The sequence below is a fragment of the Leuciscus leuciscus genome (assembly GCF_965113295.1).
Source record: "Leuciscus leuciscus genome assembly, chromosome: 10".
Lineage (NCBI taxonomy): Eukaryota > Metazoa > Chordata > Actinopteri > Cypriniformes > Leuciscidae > Leuciscus > Leuciscus leuciscus.
The window spans coordinates 23,202,909-23,228,032 of record NC_138734.1 but is presented as its reverse complement, the minus strand read 5'-3'; the positions used below and the strand labels follow the sequence as shown (position 1 = coordinate 23,228,032).

General features: G+C 42.2%; 1 protein-coding gene across 1 annotated transcript; it reads right to left on the bottom strand.

Annotated features, from left to right (window-relative positions):
• Positions 1-9,564: 9,564 nt before the first annotated feature.
• LOC309508331 (extracellular calcium-sensing receptor-like) lies at positions 9,565-14,126 on the bottom strand (the record flags this gene model as incomplete). Its single annotated transcript, XM_082182922.1, has 6 exons — positions 13,853-14,126; positions 13,252-13,543; positions 12,196-13,017; positions 11,827-12,054; positions 10,588-10,711; positions 9,565-10,478 (listed from the first exon to the last, which is right to left on the bottom strand). Exons 1-6 carry the CDS (start codon positions 14,071-14,073, stop codon positions 9,565-9,567), a joined length of 2,601 nt encoding a protein of 866 aa, XP_082039048.1. The 5' UTR covers positions 14,074-14,126.
• Positions 14,127-25,124: the final 10,998 nt, after the last annotated feature.

Below are 25,124 nucleotides of genomic sequence, written 5' to 3'. Positions count from 1 at the left end.
GGCACCACTACAGGAGGGGGGAACTCTTCCGAGGACGGCCCGGAACCAGCAAGGGAAGGACAGGAAAGTGGCAGCACTAATTCCACAGCGGCAGTTGGATGAGAGTAATTGCACTAACGTTAAGCTTCTTTTCCACAGGGTCAGCCTGGACCACGGCCGGAAAGGATCGTCGGCTTGGACAGAAACGGCACTACAGGAGATTCGGGACGACGTCAATGGGGATAAGTAGCTATATCCTCTATTCTTCGGCTTTTGTGTTTCAGGATCAATGCGCCACCGGAACGGCCTTGGGCTCTAGACTCGGGTTGTACACCTCTTCGAAGGCCACGTGGAGCCGCCACTCTGGCCTCGGGGAATCTGAATCGGACTCGGGTCACTGCTCCAGGTAGGCAGAGATCGTAGTTCGGGTAGTCAGGTCAAGCCATCAATGGTGGTACTTCAACATAGGGGACAAGGCTCTTGGAGGTAGTGGCGCGAGACTGCGGCTTCAAAGCATACAGCTTACGAGGAAGGACCTTCAAGCTGCTCGGTATAGCTTCAGGAGAGAGTACTCACTAGGGGCGTTCAGCTGTGATAGCTCAGCATAGAAGGCAGCGCTTTAGACTGTGATGACTCCGCTTCTAGGCATCCATGCAACAGCATAAAGAGAGACATTCAGAACGTTCAGTATAACTTCAAGAGAGAGTACTCACAATGGGCGTTCAGCTGTGGTGACTCAGCATAGAAGACAGCGCTTTAGACTGTGGTGGTTCAGCATAGAAGACAGCGCTTTAGACGGTGGCTCAGCATATAGGTATCAATGCAACAGCATGAAGAGAGGAAACATTCAGAACGTTCAGTGTAACTTCAAGAGAGAGTACTCACAATGGGCGTTCAGCTGTGGTGGCTCAGCGTAGAAGACAGCGCTTTAGACGATGGCTCAGCATATAGGTATCAATGCAACAGCATAAGGAGAGGAGGCATTCAGAACGTTCAGTGTAACTTCAAGAGAGAGTACTCACAATGGGCGTTCAGCTGTGGTGGCTCAGCGTAGAAGACAGCGCTTTAGATGATGGCTCAGCATATAGGTATCAATGCAACAGCATAAGGAGAGGAGGCATTCAGAACGTTCAGTGTAACTTCAAAAAAAGAGTACTCACAATGGGCGTTCAGCCGTGGTGACGCAGCATATAGATATCAATGCAACAGCATGAAGAGAGGAAACATTCAGAACGTTCAGTGTAGCTTCAAGAGAGAGTACTCACAATGGGCGTTCAGCTGTGGTGGCTCAGCATATAGACATCAATGCAACAGCATGAAGAGAGGAAACATTCAGAACGTTCAATGTAGCTTCAAGAGAGAGTACTCACAATGGGCGTTCAGCTGTGGTGACTCAGCATAGAAGACAGCTCTTTAGACTGTGGTGGCTCAGCATAGAAGACAGCACTGTAGACTATGGTGGCTCAGCATGTAGGCATCAATGCAACAGCATAAGGAGAGGAGACATTCTGAACGTTCAGTGTAACTTCAAGAGAGAGTACTCACAATGGACGTTCAGCTGTGGTGGCTCAGCATAGAAGACAGCGCTTTAGACTGTGGTGGCTCAGCATAGAAGACAGCGCTTTAGACTGTGGTGGCTCAGCATAGAAGACAGCGCTTTAGACGGTGGCTCAGCATATAGGTATCAATGCAACAGCATGGAGAGAGGAAACATTCAGAACGTTCAGTGTAACTTCAAGAGAGAGTACTCACAATGGGCGTTCAGCTGTGGTGGCTCAGCGTAGAAGACAGCGCTTTAGACGATGGCTCAGCATCAATGCAGCAGCATAAGGAGAGGAGGCATTCAGAACGTTCAGTGTAACTTCAAGAAAGAGTACTCACAATGGGCGTTCAGCTGTGGTGGCTCAGCGTAGAAGACAGCGCTTTAGACGATGGCTCAGCATATAGGTATCAATGCAGCAGCATGAAGAGAGGAAACATTCAGAACGTTCAGTGTAACTTCAAGAGAGAGTACTCACAATGGGCGTTCAGCTGTGGTTGCGTTCAAATTAGATGCTTGAATCCCCCGTCCATCGACACGTTGTTGTTGCACTTTTCCCCTCACTGCAAACACTGTACTCCGCCCCACACGTGCAATCACCGCAATATCACTCTCATTAATCGTGCAAAGTTCAACAGACACCGCAGTATCACTCCAAATCCCCAAAACTAGAACAATGCTCAAGTCCAGCGAGATATTTCCATGCCGGTCGATGGCGGGCATCTAATGAAACAACACAGCTTTATTCATGATAACAGTCAAAGATGTTCCTCTACTGTCGCCTTGTTTCTCACAACACAAAGTGAAACACTTATCTTTCTAGTGGTAGCTCCGATGTATAATCCTTCCCTCTTCAACTCCACGGCTGATAATTCATCACCACATGCACGGATTCACTGGAAGAAGCTGGCCAGGTGAACTGAGCACGTCCTCTCAACACTGCACTTGTCGATTTTTCCAGAGAAAAGCTCACGCCACGAATTATCAACGTCACAGCTTACGTCCCCACACTCCTACACTGTAAAAAATAATTCTGTGGCTTAGTAAATATTACAGAAATTTTTAACTTTATTAACTTAATCAAATCTCTGACTATCGTTTACTTGATTGTTTGAGTTAAACATACCAAAATAATTGAGTAAAAATCCAACAGTTAATTTGATCTAAAATTTACAGATATATTTAAGTTATTTTCAATAAAATGATTTAGTATTTTACAAACCAATTATTTCTTTATAATATACTTAATATATTTGTGACATTTCTATCAAAATATTTGAGAATGTTGAATTAAACTGATCTGTTTCAAGAAACAAAAAAAATTACTTAATTCAAATCAATATTATTAATATATTTAACACTCTTAAGAAATTGAGTAAGTTTACTCAATTAAAAAAATGCACCCCTCCCCCACCCTCTGACGTGACAACAACTCGACGGTTGGTTGAGTGAGCGCGGGCTGTTTGAACTCTCCAGTCCAGCACAACAGTCCTCTTCTCAGCGTCGCAGATTTGGTGCATTTCCTCTGTGAAATTCAGGTTTGTGTATATTTTATTTTTATCTATAAAATCATTACTGTGCTTTAAATCATTTTATTTCATGCAAAACAACATACAGAGGCGTAATTCGACACCTAAACGAGAGTCGCGCCTGTCTTTTCGCGTGATTGAAACGCCTTGCATAAACGCACGACTTTATTCCTAATGATAATGAATATAATTAATTTGGATGATAAAATGTCCTCAGAATTGTGCACTGTTTGTTTATTGGCAGGTTATGGAGTCAGTCGCTCGCAGTATCTTTCGGCTGTGAGTGAAACGCAGGACGGCGGTATGAAGTTCAAAGTTCACCCGCTGAGCGCGAGTCCGTCTCCGGCTCGGGAACAACAAAAGAAAAGTTCCGGCTTTTAGTCACCCTGTGACACTTTGAGCACCTGCCCCTCCAGAGGTCTCTGCACGGCCCTGCACGTAAAAGTACATGGTACTGCAGTTACCAGGTGATAAAAGTGCTGTATGAGTGCTAAAAGTGCGGTCAACAGAAAGGCTGAGTCCCAATTCGCCTACTTAAGCCGCGTTTCCACCGCAGGAACTTTCCCCAGGAACTAGGAACTTTGGGCTGGTACTCGATGTGTTTACACCGCAGGAACCAGGGTCTAAATGAAGTTCCGGGTAAATATTTCCCCCTCCGATAGTCCCTGCTCATGAGGTAGTACTTTTTCAAAGTTCAGGAACTTTCAGGGGTGGGACTTGTGCGCTGCACAAGCTGATTGGTTGTGTTCACGCCGCATTTTGGATGACTCCACGCAGCATTTATTTATTTTTAACCTCCCTTTTTAAAAAATCTATTGCGGTTCGTGTCGTGGCTTCATGCAGTAAGAGTTGTCTGTCTGCAAATATGGAATTTAATTAAAAAAAAACTGGTGGACTGGCGACGAGTTTCAGGCTTTATTAAGGGAATTTGTGGAAGAGAAAACTTTCTGCGCGTTCGTCCCAGCCATCTCACGGTCAATGTCCGCAATAGCTGATAACATAACGTTATATCTAACGTTAGCATTACGAGCTTACTGAACACGCTTTATCAGTGCACGTCTCTTTTCTGCCACAGCTTTTATTATTAAGTCATTATGTTTACACATTGCCATCTATTGCAAGGCACTCCAAACCATGTTACAAATTTACTATAACAGGATTGAAATAGCACTTAGTAACAAACAACTATTTACAAGACTATTCACTATTTATGATTGATAGACGGGGTTCAGGCTTTTTTTTAAGCGTATTTGCGAAAGAGGACATTTTTGCGCGTTCGTCCCAGGCATCTCACAATAACTGATAACATACGTTGTCTAATTTTATACGCATACGAGCTTTCTGAACACGCTTTAGTATCAGTGCTCGTCTATTTTGTTTTGTTAATTACCTCGTTAGTAAACCAACACATAACTGCACCACAGTTTGAATCTCCTCCATACTTAGGCTATTATAAATGTGGCGCTCAAAACTGATTACTGTCCGTCGCAGACTGGGAGGAGCAGTTGCGCACAGTTTACCTTCCCGGTACTTTAGACCGCGGTGTAAACGCAGAAAGCAACCGGTCTGGGGCCAAAAAAGTTCCTGGGAAAAAAGTTCCTGGGACAAATTGTTCCGGGTAATTTCGGTGGAAACGCGGCTTTATACTACGACCTAAAAGTATGTACTTTTTTTGTGATGAAAAAGTACATACTTTTGAGTGTGTAGCAAAAGAGTATGCACGTTCTGGGACATACTTCGATGACGTCATGCAACGTAAACGAAAACGTGGTTGCCTAGTTACGCACACCTTGACTGTTAACAAAACATTTTACATTTAATTCATTCTTATATATCCAATATAATTTTATTTACTATTCCCATCTTTTTTTCCACAATACATTTACAATGTGTTTTACCAAATGTAGGAGTGAAGCAGGGCGTCGTCGTAGATCAACCAAACGCAGGTCGTTTGTGAGGCGGCTGGTTCTGCGACGTTCATGTGCAAATGTATGTAACGACAGCTACTTATTTTCTGAGTTAAAATATTTAAAGTTTATAGTGTAACTATTGTTTAACGTATTTTATACTTAATCTTATACTTATGTATAATACTTAAAAATACCCCGATGAAAATGAACCATGCTTTTACTATAGTAAAAGTGTAGTAACCATGTTTCTTTGGTTGGACTGATAAAGTTAACATTTGTACAGCCACAGTATTACTACAAATAAGTCAGACAGAAACATCAAAAGAAATACATAAAAAAGACACTTGCATGACACTGTATTAGAGCCTTTTTATTTATTGTTTTGTAGCCTGCAATGAGGCGCTCAGTATCTTCATCGGACCCTACAAGATAAACACGGTGCTTTATTGGCACAACATAAACCCATTAATATTACGAGACAATAAAATATAACTTTAATTAGGGTTAAACATTTGAATTCTTACACTTAAAAACTGAGGGCGCATCTCCGCTGCTGCATCCGACTGCCTTTACATCACCACCATCACCGCAAAGCTCCTCCCTCCCGCACGCAATGGTTTGTGGGCAATATTAGCCGTTAGAGTGTGCATTGATCTGCACTTCGAATTCTAACCGGAAATAGTAGACCATCCGGGTATCTTTGGAATACTCATTTCAACATACTACGATTTGGGACGTACTAATTCTAGTTTCGCATACTATTTAGGACGGATAGTATGCGAATTGGGACTCAGCAAAAGTGTTCGCTCCCAGGCTCACTCCCTCTCTCCGTCAAAGCCCCATTGAATTCAGGTGAGCCCGTGAAGCAAAACAAATAAACCACTATCACTTCCGCCCAAACCCCGGTGGACACGCCCACCACCTACAATCCGAGTGCAGTGAATATTTATGAATAAAACCATTCAGAACACATAGGAGACTTACTGGTGGCTCTTACAGAGGATATTGGATTAGGTCTTACAATTACAGCAACCTTAGAAATGTGGTGCTGTCTGTCATTAACGTCAATTAAACAACCAAAGAAAACACCGGTATTCTTATGAACTGCTATACAGCCTAGCATAACAAGAATTTCTCCTTCAGTACGCAAAAAAGCCCCAACAGCGTTCATAACTCAGGCAGTTTGTTCTTAGGTTAATTGTGGCCAACACACCACTAAAAGTAAGAAAAACAAGGGAGAAAAACAACATTATCAATGACTTCACAGAATTCCCAATCAAAAGAAATAAACACAATTCCAACAGCTTCCCTTTCACCCTCGCACTTAATTTCCGCTGTTAAAAGACGGACACTCTCTGTGACCAGGCACCATGCGTGCTGACCAGTTAGGGTAGAACAACCTATGAGAAATGGGACAGGAGGGGAGACAGTGGACACAATGGAGGGAGAGAAACACACACCCACTTTTTTTATTTATTTTTTTATTCCAAGTAATATCAATCAGCAGCTGGGTTGTTTTGATTAAGTAATAATAACTCAAAGTTTACTGAATGTGTGTATATATATATTGATTAAATTAATTCTGTTCAGTCATGTTTCTTATTTTTCTCAATTTTGCTTTTGTGTCAACAGCAGCTAAATGACCCCCAAAAGCTCTTTTAAGAGCCATTCAACCATTACCCCTCTCTTTCACACCGCAAGCGTGAGCGGCGCACGAGCGGCGCGTCCGTGCAACTACATCGTCACTGCAGCAGCAGACTCTCGCAAGTATTCACACTGGAAGCGTAGCTAAGTACAGCGTCACAGCAGCGGCTGCGTGTTCGGCAGACAATAAAACCATTTCAAACAATGACAAGTTCTTTCAACATTTTTGTTTTTATACATTATAACTTGCAGAATATTTGTAATACCTGGAAGAGTTTGTTTTATCTAAAATCGTTGTTCATGGTCTACTTTACCGCCGTACGTATTTAAACATTTTGTTTTAATTCCTTTTAGAACGTGTTGTTTTTTGGGTCATAAAGCACTTTCTGCTTCTCGACCTCCTCGTGTCATCCATTGATACAGGTTGTGTTTACATCATCTGCCGCACGCACATGTTTACTAGAGCCTATATAGCATAGTGTCTGTGTATTATATAATAAACTCAAATAAAGTTTATATCTTATTTTGTGGCTAGTTTGACTTTATTTTATTTTTATAATACTACCATACTTTCACCCAAAACGAATAATTAAAAAATGTAAATGGGTAAACACATATTTGTTATACTTAATCAATATTTTCTGGCATAATTGTTCAAACAAAACAAAATCACAGTTCCATGCTGGTGGAACGCTCTCCCCACCCTCATCCGGAATGCAGAATCCCTGACAACATTCAAAAAACAGCTGAAAACCCATCTCTTCCGTGAGTACTTAACCTTATAAAAAAAGAAAAAAAGAAAAAAGAAAAATCCTTCCCCTTCCCTTTAAAACCTCACTTGTCGGGTTTATGCTACTCTGAATAATGCCTGAACTTTGTTTTTTGAGCACTACTTGCGTTGTTTTTGCCTCTTCATGATGACTCGCTTAATTTTGTCCTAATCTGTAAGTCGCTTTGGATAAAAGCGTCTGCTAAATGACTAAATGTAAATGTAAATGTAAAACACTAGACATTGGCATTGTTGTTAAAACTCTTGACATGCTTATTCTGTGCATTTTGAGCACGTTTTGTGTTAAATCACAAAACGTGCTCAAACGTTTTGTGTTAAATCACATTTATTTTGTCCATCAAAAGTGTGCTTTCACTTTAATTGAGCGTGAGCAGTAATTTATATGAATTACGATATGAAATAAAATCGTTATTTTTTATAAAAATAAATAAATAATTATGTATAATAATAGATTTTTCATTCGATTAATCAAAATAATCGTTAGTTGCAGCCCTAGTAGAGTTGCTGCGAGCGACTCAGTTAACTGTGGCCTGGTTCGACAACTGGATGTAGTTCTATGAACCTAAGCCGAGGGTATGTCTGTAGTCTCCTCTGATAGCTCTGCTCTTTGGGGCTCTGGGCTGTCCTGTAGCTCTGGCTCAGACTGGTACAAGAGTATCTGTGTCAGGAATGGTTGAGCATGGAAGCTTCAGGGCTCTTTTTCTAGTGCCTATAACACTAGCAAGGTTGTGGTGTCACAGGATGCATCCTATTTGGTTGCTAACACATTTACTCTGGGCTGAGGCTCATCGAGTCCTTCTGTGATTAAGCCTGACCTTCACAGCACACGAGCAGGCATTGGTCATCATGGCGTGATGGGTATAAACAACCCCATAGCGTCAGCAACTAATGCAGCATTGAGTTCCCTACCAAAGGGAATGACTCAAGTGATGTATGTAACCAGGTTCTCTTTGAAGAGAATGAGATGCTGTGTCACGTTGTCATGCTTCGGGCATGTCTGCGCATCTTCCTTCAGACAATCCAAATCTGACGACGTGCAATGCAGGCACCATTTTATACACTAGGGCACTCCATGTGACGTCATCAGACTGCCGTCTGCTTATAAGATTAGTGTGATTTCATATGTGCTTCAGACACATGTCAGACACATGCCCCAGACACATGCCCCCATAGCTCTTTTCGTTCCCTTATCAGGAAACCAGGGTTACATATGTAAACCGAGACATAAATTACAAAGAATGTAATTGATTTTGAACTGATGTAACTACTTTTGAATATCACATTGTTGGTGTTTGGTGTTTTTATGAAAAACAAAGATGTTGATTTTTGTGTAATAATATTTTAATTATGGATAAGTTTTATTTATACAAATGTAGATTTGTTAAGGTTTCTCCAAATTTTGTGGCATTTAAAAATGTAAGTTCAATCCTTAAAGCAACTGAAAAAAATATTAATTAAACCCCTTAACATAAAGTTTAATTTAATTTGATAAAATTTGTTTATATATTTTTGTATTTATTTTCTAATATATTTATTTTCAATGCTGCTTGGATTTGAAGCTGTGTTTAACAGTGATAATGCCTGTTTGTTATTTGAAGAGATTTCATAGAAGTGAAAAAACAAAACAAAACAAAAAACTCTGCGATCGGGAATTGGTTTTATCCATCCGTAGTTAATGGGATGGACCGAATGTGAGCATGTAGTCGATTGGAAGAAGTGGACATTGTTTGGGCAGAAATGGCCAGAAGTCCTGCATATGTCACCAGAGAGATGCTGATCTTCTGTGCTGTTTTCGAAAGATTCATATCTTTTCCATATTCATATCCGATACATATTTATTTTTTTGTATTAATAGGGCTGACTAAAAATATGGAACACACAATGGCCTTCATCAGCAATACCCAGGCAATAAAAAACTAGAAAAAGCATAAATGCATAATTGTTTTTTCCCTGTTTATTGTTACTTTACTTTTTTTTTTTGTAAATCAACAACTTTTGTGATAATATCATGTTTCAATAAAATATGCAAAACAGGCATTGTATATGAGTCATCTGCATGTACTACAAGTCTTTCAAATACATGCATTAGGAACATTTATAACATATGTCTACAAGCAGGGTATTGATTGGTCAAAAATACATACACCAGAGATATGCAGACAGCATGTGAAACTATTTCATTTGTGTTTCTCTTCCCATTATGGCATGTCTAGTGTTTCTCTCTGGATGTAAAAGGATAATGTAGCACTTTGGGGCAAATATGGCCACCAGTAATCCAAAACTGGAAGCTAAAATGGCAAATATCTCTACAGCCACTGCATATTTCCCCGGTGAGCTCACATATGCTGGAACAAACGCAATCCACACAGCACAGAAGATCAACATACTGAAAGTGATGAACTTTGCTTCATTAAAATTATCTGGAAGATTTCTGGCCAGGAAGGCTAACAGGAAACTTACTGCTGCCAATAGTCCAATGTATCCCAGCAGTAGAGAGAAACCAGCCACTGAGCCTATAGCACATTCATAGACTATTATAGAGCGGATATACTGGTTGTTTTTATGGGGTGTTGGAGAGGCAGTTGATAGCCAGACTGCACATATCACAACCTGGAGGGCTGTTAGGACTAGAACTGTGCATCTTTGTTGAGCTGCTCCAAACCATTTCATCGCTCCTTTGCTCTCTGGGCGAGATGACTTGAACACAGCTATTACCACCATAGTCTTGACCAGGATGCTGGAGATGCACAGGACAAAACTTATGCCAAACACAGCATGTCTTAACTGACATGTCCACAGCTGTGGCTGACCAATGAACAGAAGCACACATAGGAAACATAGTTTGAGTGACAACAGCAGCAAGAAGCTGAGCTCTGAATTGTTGGCGCGTACTATGGGAGTGTTATGGTGAAGAGCAAAGATGACCATCACAAGAGCGCAGAAGCAGGTGCCAAGCAGAGATGCAGTGGTCAAAGAGATGCCCAGAGGTTCTTTATAGGACAGAAACTCTACATCTTTAGGGATACACTGATCTTTATCTGTATTGGACCAGAACTCATCTGGACACATTGCGCACTCAATAGCATCTGTGATAAAAAAAAGAGAGAATGCAAGAATTTAGGAGGAAACTGGGATATTTTCAAATTAAAGTCAAATACTGTTTGCCAACAGTAAACTACTCAATAGAATAAACACTTGATGTATTAGAAATTTCTCCATCTCCGCATGGAAGGCAGTCAAAACAGCAGACAGGAAGGCCCTTCCTTGTGGCTCGTCTGGTTCCTGGAGGGCAGCTCTCGCTGCACACAGACCGTGGGGGCTAAAACAGACATCATCATTCATGTGTTTATCTCTTTTACATAATGATAAGCATATATCAAAGCATATATGCAATACCAAAATAAAACGATAAACTGACAAGGCTGTCTAATTGGCGGAAATTAATCTGCACGCAAACAAAGTCGGCGGTCGCGTTGAACCTTTTGACAAGAGAAAAGGCTTCAATAGTTAACCAAAGCTAACGACTGTGGTTACATACATCTTCCTAAACTCCATTTTAAAGGTTTAAGAGCTATAAGTGATGCAAAACAAAAAACGATGAGATGACTAGGCTGTCTAATAGGCGGAAATTAGCCTAATCTGCACACAAACTTACCTTCCTGGCTCACGGGCTTCCTTCTGCACCTAAGCATTACAGCTATCGATTTTTAACAAAACAGGCCTACTCAAATGTATCTAACCCAACTATTTTCACTCGTTATTGTCTAAAAAACAGACAGAGTTATCCAAAGACAGGCTTACTTGGCGCCAGTAGACAGCCCTTTTTTCTCCCATAAATAAAAACCTTACTTATTTTACATGCACAGAGCCAACTTCGAGTCAGTAAAATAAAAATAAAAACAATAATTTAATGGTGGTATTCAAAACATTTAATTCAGTTCAAGTAACGTTATTATATTAGATACATTTTAAAACTTAAATGCACATGTATAATAAGCCTAGTACTAATAAGCCTAGTAATAAGTAGATATTTAAAATACATCAGTAACTGATATCATAGTTTAACACAGATAAAATCATAGTTAAGGCTTGCTTTACGTGTTGCTCGACGAGGATTTCTTAATCGTTGCGACTTTCAATCTTGAGGAGACAAAATGCCGCAGAGGCTCCCGCCGTGGAGTGAAAAGGAGGTGGAGTTAAGAGGATTCTCAGACAGTTGAAGTGTCCAGTGGAGTTAAGAGATTTGCTCTCAAGCCATTTTCAACACTTTAGATTGGTTAATCATTTGTAAAAATAACAGACCCACGTGGGGACTGACCAATAGCATCGATTTGTGAAAAAATATGAAATTGACAAAATGTGGACATATGAGGTTTCCGCTCGACAGTGACGATATATGCAAAAATGATGTCATTAACATGCAATGTTAGTTACCTTTTTTGTCTCAAAGTTCCAGTAAATTGCTTCTTCATCCAGTGTGAACACCATCCCTGTTGCCGCCCCTTCATTTACTACACCGACCGTATAGATACTTATTGACCCATCAGAGCTCGGCTGCCAGTTCAACACATCATAGATGGCCAGAGCATCTCCATTCTTATCAAATGAAACATGATCCCCAAAGCCTGTGGTGAAGTTCACTTTCTGTAGATAGTGAACCAGCTGTACAGTTTGTAGACAGGACAGGACAGGTGTTATGAGTTTATCTGAAATTTGAATTAATGTAGAGCACATATTTTGCTTTTCCACATTTAGCTGGTCTATATGCCTGGAGGGAATCTGCTCTATACCCGTGGGTCTTACCTGCCAGGGTTTCAGGTTGATTATGTTGGCACAGCTGTTCCCACTGAATGGTCCTCTCCCCTCATCACACTGCATCAGGTCATGTAGTGCATGTGCCAGGGCATAAACTGCCTTATAGACATTATACGCTGCTCTCAAACCTGAAACATCAGTGTATGGTGTGTCCGTGGTGTTCAGATCCTCCTGTCCTGTACATACCTTTTTCACTTGCTCTCCATCTTTGTCCCCCGTTTCAAAACTGCAGCCAAACATGTTCTCCCAGAAGATCCTCAACATATTATTTCTTTGATCATTGCTGGGACAAAGACGTATCAGAAAGTCATGAAGCCCCTGAATTTTTCCACGCCTAACGGCAATACCCAGTGTGCCCCTGAGGAAGGGCAGGAAACGTGGAGTGTGGTATACAGGTGAGGTGGCCCAAGCTTCACTTGCAATCCACTGCTTTCCTGTTATGTTCTGCAACACAACCTCATCCATCAAAGGCAACAGAAAGGATGACGTGGAAAAAACAACCACCACTCTAGCTGTAGAAGCCTGAATCACTCCCATTACACGCTGAATATCTCTGTGGTTGTTATCATGGGGCAGGATTTCAGAAAAAGCAACACAATGTCCAAACACCTGCATTTCCTGCTGAAAGGACTGAGCAGCATAGATGCCATAGTCGTCATCACTGTAGACAAGACCAACCCAGGTCCATCCAAAATGCCTCAAGATCTGAACCATAGCCCGCACCTGGAAGGCATCACTGGGGATTGTTCTGAAGAAAGAGGGGTACTTTTTCCTGTCACTTAAACAAGAGCAGGTGGCATAGTAACTAACCTAATTAGTGGAGGTGGAGGGAGAAGAGAAGACATGGGCCAGAAAAATAGTTTGACAAACAACAAAAAATGATTAGTGCTTTTATCTTTTTTTTTAAATACACAAACAGATGATAAGTTCTGAGATGAGAAGAAACATAATATATTAATATGGCTGAAAGGGACATCAAATTTAACTTAATAGTGCAAACATATGCATACAGTGTATTTTTACTTTTTTTTCATTCCATCTTACTATAGGTACTCGAAACAGTCCTAGAACGTTGGAAATCGCAATGGAAGGAGTTGAACTTGGATCCCCCACAATCCCAATCACCGGAGGGGGGCCAGTGCAGTTTAGGCTGGAGAAGGACTCCTCTGTCCCACTAGCCAGGGATATGGCAGCCCGGAATGCCATTCCTAGCCTCACACAATTGTCATAAAGATGGTAACCAAGAGTTATATTAGGCAACAGATTGGGATTCTTATTGATCTCATGTATTGCAAAAGCCATGGTCTGTGCCTGCTGGAAGCTTTCCATATCAAATCTTGGAAAAACAAATGTTAAATGTTGAAATTTAGTGATACTAAAAGATAATAATAATACAAATTAATAGAACCATTAATACATTTCAAATACACCTGAGTTCAAACATCACTTACGGACACTCAAATACAAAGTAGTTTCAATTCAGAATGTTTTTTTTGTTTTTTTGTTTTTTTTTGTCAAGGCAGCATTACTGCAGTCAAATTAAATGTGATAAAAGAGGGCAAGAGAAACATTCATATTTGTTCTTATAAATTATTTATCTAAAAAATATTTTATAGTTATGCAATCAGTCTGGCTCCAGACTCACTTTTCACAGTGTGGTGGTTCTGGTTCCGTTTTGAAGTTCAGATCTGGGAACACTGTGAAAAAATGAACCTGAAACAGGCCTCCAAGTATAATATCTCCATCCTGGTACATTCCATTCAATTTGAAGCGTCCCTGGAGCTGACAGGTACCTAATCTGACGATTGATGCTACAGAGATATAGTTAAATGACAGGTATAAAGAAATATACAGTGTGATCCACATCTCTTACCCTTCTCCCACTCAGCTAACTAATTTATGATGAAGGCTATGGTTGAAGGGGTGTTACTTTAAAGGAGCGGGTGGTGCTATCCATGGAAATCACAACGTAACCATCTGATCTCATCATGGATTTCCTTTTCTAAACAAGGTTATGAAACTACAACTTTAAAGAAGATGTTTTATTTATATAGCACCTTTCCATAGCTCTAGGTCGCTTTACATAGTACATTTCAAACACATTTGAACACACAAACTGAAAACACAAGGCCACATGAAGCCACATTATCGAAAATACATTTCAAACAGATACATTTTTAGCTGGGTCTTGAAAGTAGACAGTAAAGAAATGTTACAGAGAGTAAGGTTTATGTTTATGTTTATGTAAGGTTACAAAGTTTAGGAGCAGTAACACAAAATCACCTTCTACCTACTCAGTGGACAACCGAAATATAGGAATGGCCGAAAGTCCAAGTTCAAATGATCTATGGTATTTCCTTTGGTGTTTACTTCACTGTCAGAATGTAATTGATTTATAGTGCTTATTTGTTACATCAATCCTTAAACTGGGAGAGAAAATCAGGAACTGGACTTTTTAAGTGAATTACTTCTCAGCTTATTTAGAGCTGTTGAGCTGAGAAACAACTGGTTTTATTGCCTTCTACCTTACACTGATTTTTCTCAGAATGTCCTCTAGATGTCAGGCATCCATTTACCTTTTGCTAAGTAATAAAAACAGAAATCTGCCCATACGTAATACTAAGGTAAGACTGCTATACATTAAACCATGCATATTTTATATTTTATACTATATTTTATATTTGATACACTATTTTATAGTGTCTACAAAAAAGCAACAAATAATGAACATGTTTTTTACAGTTTGTAAAGTCGTAGGCCTATGATTTAACCAGTGGCCAGTTGCACAAACTGTTTACAAGTTCTAATTTTTTGCTTCAAGACTGGTTATAACTTTTTAAAGTCGGATACATAAAAAGGTAGATTGGTCTATCCAAATCCAAAAAGTAAGACTGATTACCCCTTGGTTGACTGCTTGGTCAGTCTAGTTCTTAAAACACAGTTGTCACAGAGTGGTTATGTTAATGTAACTGGCGCTAGGAAACTAGTGTTCCCTTTCGTAAAGGGAACTCCCGCTGCATCGATACTCGATACTTTGGGGAATGCCCTCGGCATGACGCGTCTGAAGTCTGTAATGGAACTATTCCAATCTTGATTGGTGCTCGTCACTCGTGACGTTGCATGTGACGGTGATCCGGAAGCTATAAAAGGGCAACGGAACATAGCCGTATCAGCTTTCTGTCTTCAGCAAGCGTTCTGTGTGACTGTATTGTCTTATTTGGTGTTGTTTGTCTATCTCAATATATATATGGCGAATATAGAGAAACGACTCAGGCGGTGTGCGTCCCCTTGCTCGCGCTATTTGAGCGAGGGTGACACGCACTCGTTTTGTGTTGTTTGTCTGGGAGTGGAGCATGCACGGGCAGTGCTCGAGGGCGCTGTCTGTGCAAACTGTTTTCAGCTATCTATGAGAGAGCTCCGCTCCCGTTTGAGCTTGTTCGATCAATCAGATCAGGCTCGCGTTTCCAGTGCATCAGGCCCCGCGTCTGTTGAGGCAGCGCGCCGCTTGTATGCATGGGATTCGCACGTGGAGCTGGCAGATAACACTGAGACGGTTGCGACCCTTTCTCAGTGTTTATTAACCAGCTCCACTGGTCTCGCGCACGGTTCGGAAGCCCGCGCTGCGGCTTCTTCCGACCGTGTTAAAGACACAGCGTTTGATTTATCTGGCTCCGAGGGGTTAGATATTATCAACACTGTATCACATAAATATGGGGATTCGCCACCCCATATTCCCGTTATTGAGGAATTGCTGGAGGTTGTGACCAGGGCAGTGGTTAAATTAAACGTTGAATGGCCATATAATAAGCAGGAAGCGACTAAGAAAAATAAAATGGATGAGCGCTTCCTGCAGACCCAGTCACAATCTTTGTGTCAGAGCCTTCCCTTTTTCACTGATCTTCATACTGAGGTATCGAGATCGTGGGAAAATCCATGTTCATCTCAATTATTTTCCCCCCATGTATATATTTACTCATCTATTAGGGAATCTAATGAGAATGGTTATGGGGTGATGCCTCGGGTTGAGGAATATTTTGCGAAATATTTTCTCCCTGACGTTGCGTCACCCCTGATAGCTCAGACACTTCCCTCCAAATCTCGTACATCGAATTTGTTAGGGAAAGCTTATATGGCGGTGGGTCGAGCCGGTGCATGCCTACACACGATGGGGTTATTACAGGCATACCAGGCTGACCTCCTCAAAGAGGTGGATGATAACTGGGAGGTCTCACTCAACGGTATTACTGAATTTCGTAGAGTAGCTGACTTATCTCTCCGTATTATTAAGGAGACGGCTCGTGCTATTGGCCGTTCTATGGCAGCAATAGTCGTCACAGAGAGACATTTATGGCTTAATCGCTTGGGGATCGAGGAGAAAGACAGGGCTTTCCTTCTCGATGCCCCCCTTTCACATTCTGGCCTCTTTGGCGACGCGGCGAGAACCGTTGTCGAAAGGTTTCAGGAGGCAGAGCGACAATCAGCTATCCCCAGTTGTCAATCTAGGTCTCATGGGGTTGCTGCCAGGGGGCAGCCTCAGGGGACAGCCGCCAGTTCAACATATTTTGAGAAGGTTTCCTCTCGTGCCCCCCCGTATAAGGCTTGGGGCCAGAAGAGACATTCTCGTATGAAGCCCTCTATATCGAGGACAGGTCTGAGGACTGTCTCTCGGGCTAAGATGGCTTCAACTAAGAGGTCTTGTCGTAACACGCAGACCCTTATGGCCGTTCCCCCAGGAGAGCGAGTACAGGAGTCTCGCCCCCTTATACAGCCCTTAGGAAATCGATGTTTACTTCCCGCCGCCGATGGCGCTTCGGGACACATCGGCTTCCAGCGAACACAAATCGCAGTATCTGCCCGGAAACGTTGCGGCCCTGTCGAGTTCGCCGCCTCTCAGGAGGTCTGTAGAGAGCATATTTCGGTTAGTTCCTGCCAGTTAGCTGCTTCAGGTCACCGAAACCATTTGAACATTTTTAGCCAAGGCCAGTCTCGAGGGACTGGTCCCCATAATAGCATATTTAGACACCCCGAGGGGTCTTCAAAATATAGCCTGGAGGGTCCTGCTTACAGCGGAGCTAATATAAAAATATTATCTACTAAGGGTGGTTCACATGTCTGCCAGCCCCGAGCAGGGTTGGTTCTTGGAACAGGAAGTCAAGTCTCTCTTAACAAAGGAAACCTCAAGGTGAGCTCTTCCTCGGTTTCGGGAGCCCGGGTTCTACAGCCGGTACTTCATAGTTCCTGTGAGGGAAGGGGAGTAAGGCCTTGTTTCGGATCTCAGGGTAATGGATCAACCTCCGAGGGGGTTCAGATTCAAGATTCCGACTGTCAGTCAGACCAGCTCCGAGGACTGGTCTGTCGTGATAGATCCACAAGGCCCTTAACTCCTCATTCCCTTCTAACCCCATCACGGGAAGTTTCCGAGATCTGCTTTTGGGGGAAAAGCACATCAGTTCCGGATTCTTCCATTCGGCCTAGTATTGTATCCCCGCACCTCCTCGGAATGCATGGTCACTGTCCTAGCTCCATGGAGTCTTCAGGGCATCCTCATTCCTGTCCATTGACTACTAGAGCAGACGGTTCAACACCGAGGTGTTGTTTCGAGTCTCGTGAGGTGCTAGGGAATATGGCTCAGAGTCTAGGAAAAATCACCAGTGCCTCTTCAGAGAAACCGATTCCTGGGGGCGGTGTAGGTTATAGTCATGATGCAGGCACAATTGTCTCCAGCTCAGACACTCATCTTCCTTACCATAGTCATGAATATCAAGCTAGGCCAGGCCACCACTACGTGACCTTATTAAAGAGTGGGCTCGCTGGCAGCAGTGTTCAACATACTATTCTTTGGCCTGCTGTACATGGGGGCCCTGTAGTAGTGGCTCAGGACCAATGGGTTTTCCCCGAGAGGGAACCCACTCCGCATGACCAGAGTTACGCGCACATGCCCTCGTTTTCTGATCATGGGGAGGAAGTTATGGTTCCTGCTCCTAGTACCTGTGTTGGAAACACAGGGTCTGAGGAAACTTCAGAGAGACCATTAGGTTCTATTCTTGACAGACACTATGTCGATGGTCTCTCTGATCAAAGAGGGGGCCTGTCCTGTCGAGGCAGGGGCTGCAGCCCGGGGATTTCGAACTCCACCCCAAGTTGGCTTTAGCCGGGATGGAGGTCGGTTTGTCAGAGGTGCTCCTGTTTCCCCTTTATGTGGACGGCCACCTTCTGCGCCACCTCTCCCATGCTCTTCCAGCTCTGCTGGGTTTGGATATCATGATACAGACATGGTTGAGGCCATGTCTGTGTATACTTTCCCCGATTGTTCTGCCCCCGGGGGTTCTAGAGTACAAGAGGGTTCAGCAGTACGGGATCAGCTTACTCTTAGTGGCCCTGTACTGACAGGCCCAAATATGGCTTCCAAACATCTGGGCCCTTCTGGCAGGCCTTCCGCGGTGAATCCGGATCAGGATGGTCCTCCCTCTTCAGCCCAAGGTCATGATATTTCACCCTTGGCGGTAGCCCAGGAAGCTACTGGATTGGCCCCTGAGGGGGACCAATTCATAAATTCTGGTCTCTCAACCGAGGTTGTTGAGACCATTGTAAACTCTAGAGCCCCCTCCACGAGGAAACTTTATGCATTTAAATGGAAATTTTTTATTTTATGGTGCAGAGAACATCGGTTGGACCCAGTTAACTGCCCAGTGGCTTCAGTACTGGAGTTCCTCCAGAATCGTTTCTCTGACGGGCTCTCCCCGTCCACGCTTAAGGTCTATGTGGCGGCTATATCAGCCTTCCACACGCCTTTAGGGGTGGGCACGCTGGGGACACACCCACTCATAATTCGTTTCCTTCGTGGAGCCAGGAGGATGAGGCCTGCTATCCAGCCTAGGGTCCCCACGTGGGACCTGGCAGTGGTCCTCGAAGGTTTATCCCTGGCACCCTTCGAACCCCTGGATAAGGTGTCTGAGAAATTTTTATCCTTTAAGGTAGCCTTCCTGCTCGCTATTACTTCCCTGAAACGAGTTGGCGACCTGCAGGCGCTATCTGTGGCTCCCTCTTGCCTCGAGTTCTCTCCTGGCAGAGTGAGAGCCATTCTCCACCCTAGACCTGGCTACGTGCCTAAGGTGCCCACAAATGTGGCACGGTCTATAATCCTTCCGGCCTTTCATCCTCCACCGCATGTGTCGGCTGATCAAGCTAAGTTACACTTGTTATGCCCGGTCCGAGCTCTTGAGGCCTATGTACATAGGACCTCGGGCTGGAGGAAGTCGGACCAGCTGTTTGTGTGTTTTGGGTTATCCAAGAAGGGCTCCCCGGTCTCCAAGCAGACTATTAGCAAGTGGATAGTAGAGGATATTTCTTCAGCTTACGAGGTGCGCAATCTGCCTTCACCTCTCCTGATAAAAGCTCACTCAACCAGAGGAGTGGCATCCTCTAGAGCCTTGCTAGCAGGGGTTTCTCTTCAAGAGGTCTGTGATGCCGCTGGCTGGGCCTCCCCACACACCTTCATCAAACATTACAGTCTGGATCTGTCCTCTACACCAGGTTCACAAGTTCTCATGTCTTGAGTGTGCCAGATTGCTTCACACCAGGGCAGGGTCTCTCAGTGTGGCGGCGTGGGTATTCGTTCCCCAAAGTATCGAGTATCGATGCAGCGGGAGTTCCCTTTACGAAAGGGAACGTCTCGGGTTACGTATGTAACCCTCGTTCCCTGAGTAGGGAACGAGACGCTGCATCTCTCGGCCACACTTTTCGTGCTCCTGAGAACGACTTGCTTCGACCCTTTAAAAGCTGATACGGCTATGTTCCGTTGCCCTTTTATAGCTTCCGGATCACCGTCACATGCAACGTCACGAGTGACGAGCACCAATCAAGATTGGAATAGTTCCATTACAGACTTCAGACGCGTCATGCCGAGGGCATTCCCCAAAGTATCGAGTATCGATGCAGCGTCTCGTTCCCTACTCAGGGAACGAGGGTTACATACGTAACCCGAGACGTTCCCTTTCAAGAGAGCTCGGCGCTGCGTCAATTGATGCTGCGGGAACGCTCTGCGTGATTGCGTCGTGAAGCACTAGTGCAGTGGTTCTAAAAGAGCGGTACGCAGGGGAATCACTGAATTTCGCACGACGATCAATCTGGTGTGATCAGTCTTGGCTGGTCCCTGGAGTGTACGATTACACCGGTGTGAATAGAACAGTCAGTGCACTATGTGATCACCTGCTAAATTCAAATGTGCTTTCGTGTGTTGACAGCCCCTTAATAACACGTTGCCTCTGTGGAACTTTGAGGCTGAGGCCTGCAGTACACACTAGGGTACCGGCATGGGATTTGGCCTTGGTGCTCCAATGCCTATCCCTAACTTCCTTTGAGCCTATTGAGGAGGTTCCAGTCAAGTTTCTGACTGTGTGATGGATTTTAATTAATCAACTTTAACCCTAAAACTGGCAATGTGATCTGGGTGTAACATCGTTTTTGTCGTCTTTTTTTGGGGCATAAGAATGATTTTTTCATAAAATCCTTTTATCATTTATCACAGCCTTTAAAAGTAGCGAAAATGGATGACCTGCTGCTGCTTTACGTTACAAAAAAATATCAAAAGAAAAACAGGCGCTTTTGGGTACATGATATCCTTAAAAGACGAGAGGAGTTGGGAGAATCCGTCACTCTGATTAGAGAGTTGTCGTCTTTTGAAGACAAATTTTATTCATATTTTCGAATGAATCAACAACAGTTTCAAGGCATCCTGGACATCGTGAAAGAGGAAATCAGCAAGAGCCAAACAAATTTCAGAAATCCGATCAGCGCCAGAGACCGTTTGGCAGTATGTCTTAGGTAATATACATAGCCTGCCCTATAGTATATTAGGAAATGCTATCCAACAAACTTTTGGATAAATTTCATAAGTTAGGCTACAAAAAAAAAGAAAGAAAGATGAGACAAAGGAGCAACATGTTGGCTACAGTAATGCTATTTGCACATAGTAGTTTAAAGGATGATAATAATAGTAGTAATAATAATAATAATAGCAGCCTTATATTAAAAGCAGTAGTAGACTATGAAGTTCATATAGTTTACATACATCTTTCAGAATGTGCAAAATGTTAGTCATTTTAGCAAAATAATAAGAAATATTAAAATATAAAGTTTTTAGCACCAGTCTGATTAAACTGTTTTACATAACAGATGTTTATATATATATTATATGGGACCCATACAATTGCAAAGGGTGAAAACATTCACTGATGCTTTGAAAAAAAGCTATAATTTTGTGCTGTGGACAATATGTTGTGTGAAACAGTTTCACCAGAGTAGTAAATAAAATGCAAAATGTATTATCCTCTCATTTTGCTAAAATTATTAATATTTTGCAGATTATTTAAGGTGTATGTAAACATTTGACCAACAACTTTAGTTCATAAATTGTCATTGTTTTTGTTTTGTTTTTTAGATACTTAGCTACAGGAGATTCATACAAAACAATATACCTAAACTATCGTCTTGGAAAATCAACTGTAGCAACAATGATCCCGGAGGTGTGTGAGATAATTTGCCAAAAACTGCAGCCTCAGTACATGCCCATACCAAATGAAGATGCTTGGACAAAAATTGCAGATGGATTTCAGGAGAGATGGTAGTTCCCAAACTGCATTGGAGCTCTGGATGGAAAGCATGTGGTCATCCAGGCGCCATCAAACTCTGGATCCACCTTTTATAATTACAAAGGTGGTTTCTCTATTGTTTTGATGGCCCTGGTTGACCACAGGTATTGCTTTACTATAATAGATGTTGGTGGCCATGGCTCCAACAGTGATGGGGGCATCTTTGCTCAATGTGCTTTAGGGAAAGCAATAAAAAGTGACAACTTGGCAATCCCTCAACCAAGACCACTGCCTGGATTCTCACAACCAATACCCCATGTGATTGTGGCTGATGCGGCCTTCCCACTGTCACAGAATGTAATGCGCCCCTTCCCTGGAAAGGACCTAGACGAGGCTAGACGAATTTATTTATAGGCTATCAAGGGCCAGGAGGGTGGTGGATAACTCATTTGGGATCCTTGCATCCAAGTGGGAGGTGTACCAAAGGAGGATCAAGCTGCAGCCCCAAAATGTGGACAAAGTTATAAAGGCCACCTGTGTCCTGCATAACTACATAATCAAAACCACAGACCCATCAAATCAACACCAAGCACCAGAGTATACCACAATGTACCACAATACATTGATTTACATTTTATAAGAGACTTTTTGTTTGGAAAGGCAATATGCGAGTGGGCGTGAATGATCCAACACCATAATGAATAATTAGTAGTTCACACCTGAGAAGACAATGGCCCTGCATAATGAGCCTTTCATTCAGGTGTGTCACTGAGCCACAAGAAAGAATGCAAGGACAATATATATATATATATATATATATATATATATATATATATATATATATATATATATATAATATCCAAGGTAAACATTTCTAGTAATTGTGCAGTTAATTGTTCTCATACTGTATTTTTAGATTTGGAATATATTTTCTACCCAGATGTGTCACTAATAAAACACAATACAAATGATTTAAAGAGAAGGCTTATATTGATTGACCTTTTAAGATTTTGTTTACATCTATCCTTGTATATATATATATATATTTTTTTTTTGTGCTATTTTATTAAAAAGGTTATACAATTACAACAACAATTAAAATTGTAACAATGTTTCCAGTGTAATCTTTCTTTGTAAAAACTAAAGTATACATTTTATCATACGTATTTCAAAGTTAAGGATTCATTAGTTTGAATATAGCCTATATTGGAACAAACACTATAATAACATCTTAGTTGATGACTTTATTTTTGACAAAACATACTACAGTATATATATACAGTGAGGAAAATACGTATTTGAACACCCTGCTATTTTGCAAGTTCTCCCACTTAGAAATCATGGAGGGGTCTGAAATTGTCATCGTAGGTGCATGTCCACTGTGAGAGATATAATCTAAAAAAAAAAAAATCCAGAAATCACAATGTATGATTTTTTTTTACTATTTATTTGTATGATACAGCTGCAAATAAGTATTTGAACACCTGAGAAAATCAATGTTAATAGTTGGTACAGTAGCCTTTGTTTGCAATTACAGAGGTCAAACGTTTCCTGTAGTTTTTCACCAGGTTTGCACACACTGCAGGAGGGATTTTGGCCCACTCCTCCACACAGATCTTCTCTAGATCAGTCAGGTTTCTGGGCTGTCGCTGAGAAACACGGAGTTTGAGCTCCCTCCAAATATTCTCTATTGGGTTTAGGTCTGGAGACTGGCTAGGCCACGCCAGAACCTTGATATGCTTCTTACAGAGCCACTCCTTGGTTATCCTGGCTGTGTGCTTCGGGTCATTGTCATGTTGGAAGACCCAGCCTCGACCCATCTTCAATGCTCTAACTGAGGGAAGGAGGTTGTTCCCCAAAATCTCGCAATACATGGCCCCGGTCATCCTCTCCTTAATACAGTGCAGTCACCCTGTCCCATGTGCAGAAAAACACCCCCAAAGCATGATGCTACCACCCCCATGCTTCACAGTAGGGATGGTGTTCTTGGGATGGTACTCATCATTCTTCTTCCTCCAAACACGTTTAGTGGAATTATGACCAAAAAGTTCTATTTTGGTCTCATCTGACCACATGACTTTCTCCCATGACTCCTCTGGATCATCCAAATGGTCATTGGCAAACTTAAGACGGGCCTTGATATGTGCTGGTTTAAGCAGGGGAACCTTCCGTGCCATGCATGATTTCAAACCGTGACGTCTTAGTGTATTACCAACAGTAACCTTGGAAACGGTGGTCCCAGCTCTTTTCAGGTCATTGACCAGCTCCTCCCGTGTAGTTCTGGGCTGATTTCTCACCTTTCTTAGGATCATTGAGACCCCACGAGGTGAGATCTTGCATGGAGCCCCAGTCCGAGGGAGATTGACAGTCATGTTTAGCTTCTTCCATTTTCTAATGATTGCTCCAACAGTGGACCTTTTTTCACCAAGCTGCTTGGCAATTTCCCCGTAGCCCTTTCCAGCCTTGTGGATGTGTACAATTTTGTCTCTAGTGTCTTTGGACAGCTCTTTGGTCTTGGCCATGTTAGTAGTTGGATTCTTACTGATTGTATGGGGTGGACAGGTGTCTTTATGCAGCTAACGACCTCAAACAGGTGCATCTAATTTAGGATAATAAATGGAGTGGAGGTGGACATTTTAAAGGCAGACTAACAGGTCTTTGAGGGTCAGAATTCTAGCTGATAGACAGGTGTTCAAATACTTATTTGCAGCTGTATCATACAAATAAATAGTTAAAAAATCATATATTGTGATTTCTGGATTTTTATTTTTTTTTGATTATGTCTCTCACAGTGGACATGCACCTACGATGACAATTTCAGACCCCTCCATGATTTCCAAGTGGGAGAACTTGCAAAATAGCGGGGTGTTCAAATACTTATTTTCCTCACTGTATTTAAAATATGAGCAGAAATTGTTATAAACATTATAAGCTTATTTGATGTGGCAGTATTTTACAGTAAAAACTTTATGATCTATCCGATTTTTGTCGTCGATTTTTACTCATCTCAGTATAGCAATAGAGTTTGGTAAAAGCTGTTCATTCATTCACACACAAAAACGCGATTCATATTTAAACAGTATTTTTGCCAGCTGTAGTAGCTACACAACAGCGCGCATCTGTGCGTTCATTCATTCACACACAGAAACGCGATTCATATGTAAACAGTCTTTTTGCGTGTACAGACACTATTGCGATTAGAAGAAAGCAAATATAGAACTGACCTATTCCTCAGCTGGATCCGTTGCTCCTCGAAATGAAACTTCCAGCACTTCTGAGGTAAATTTTATTAAGATTATTATTAAGATAGTATTATTCCTCACAGCG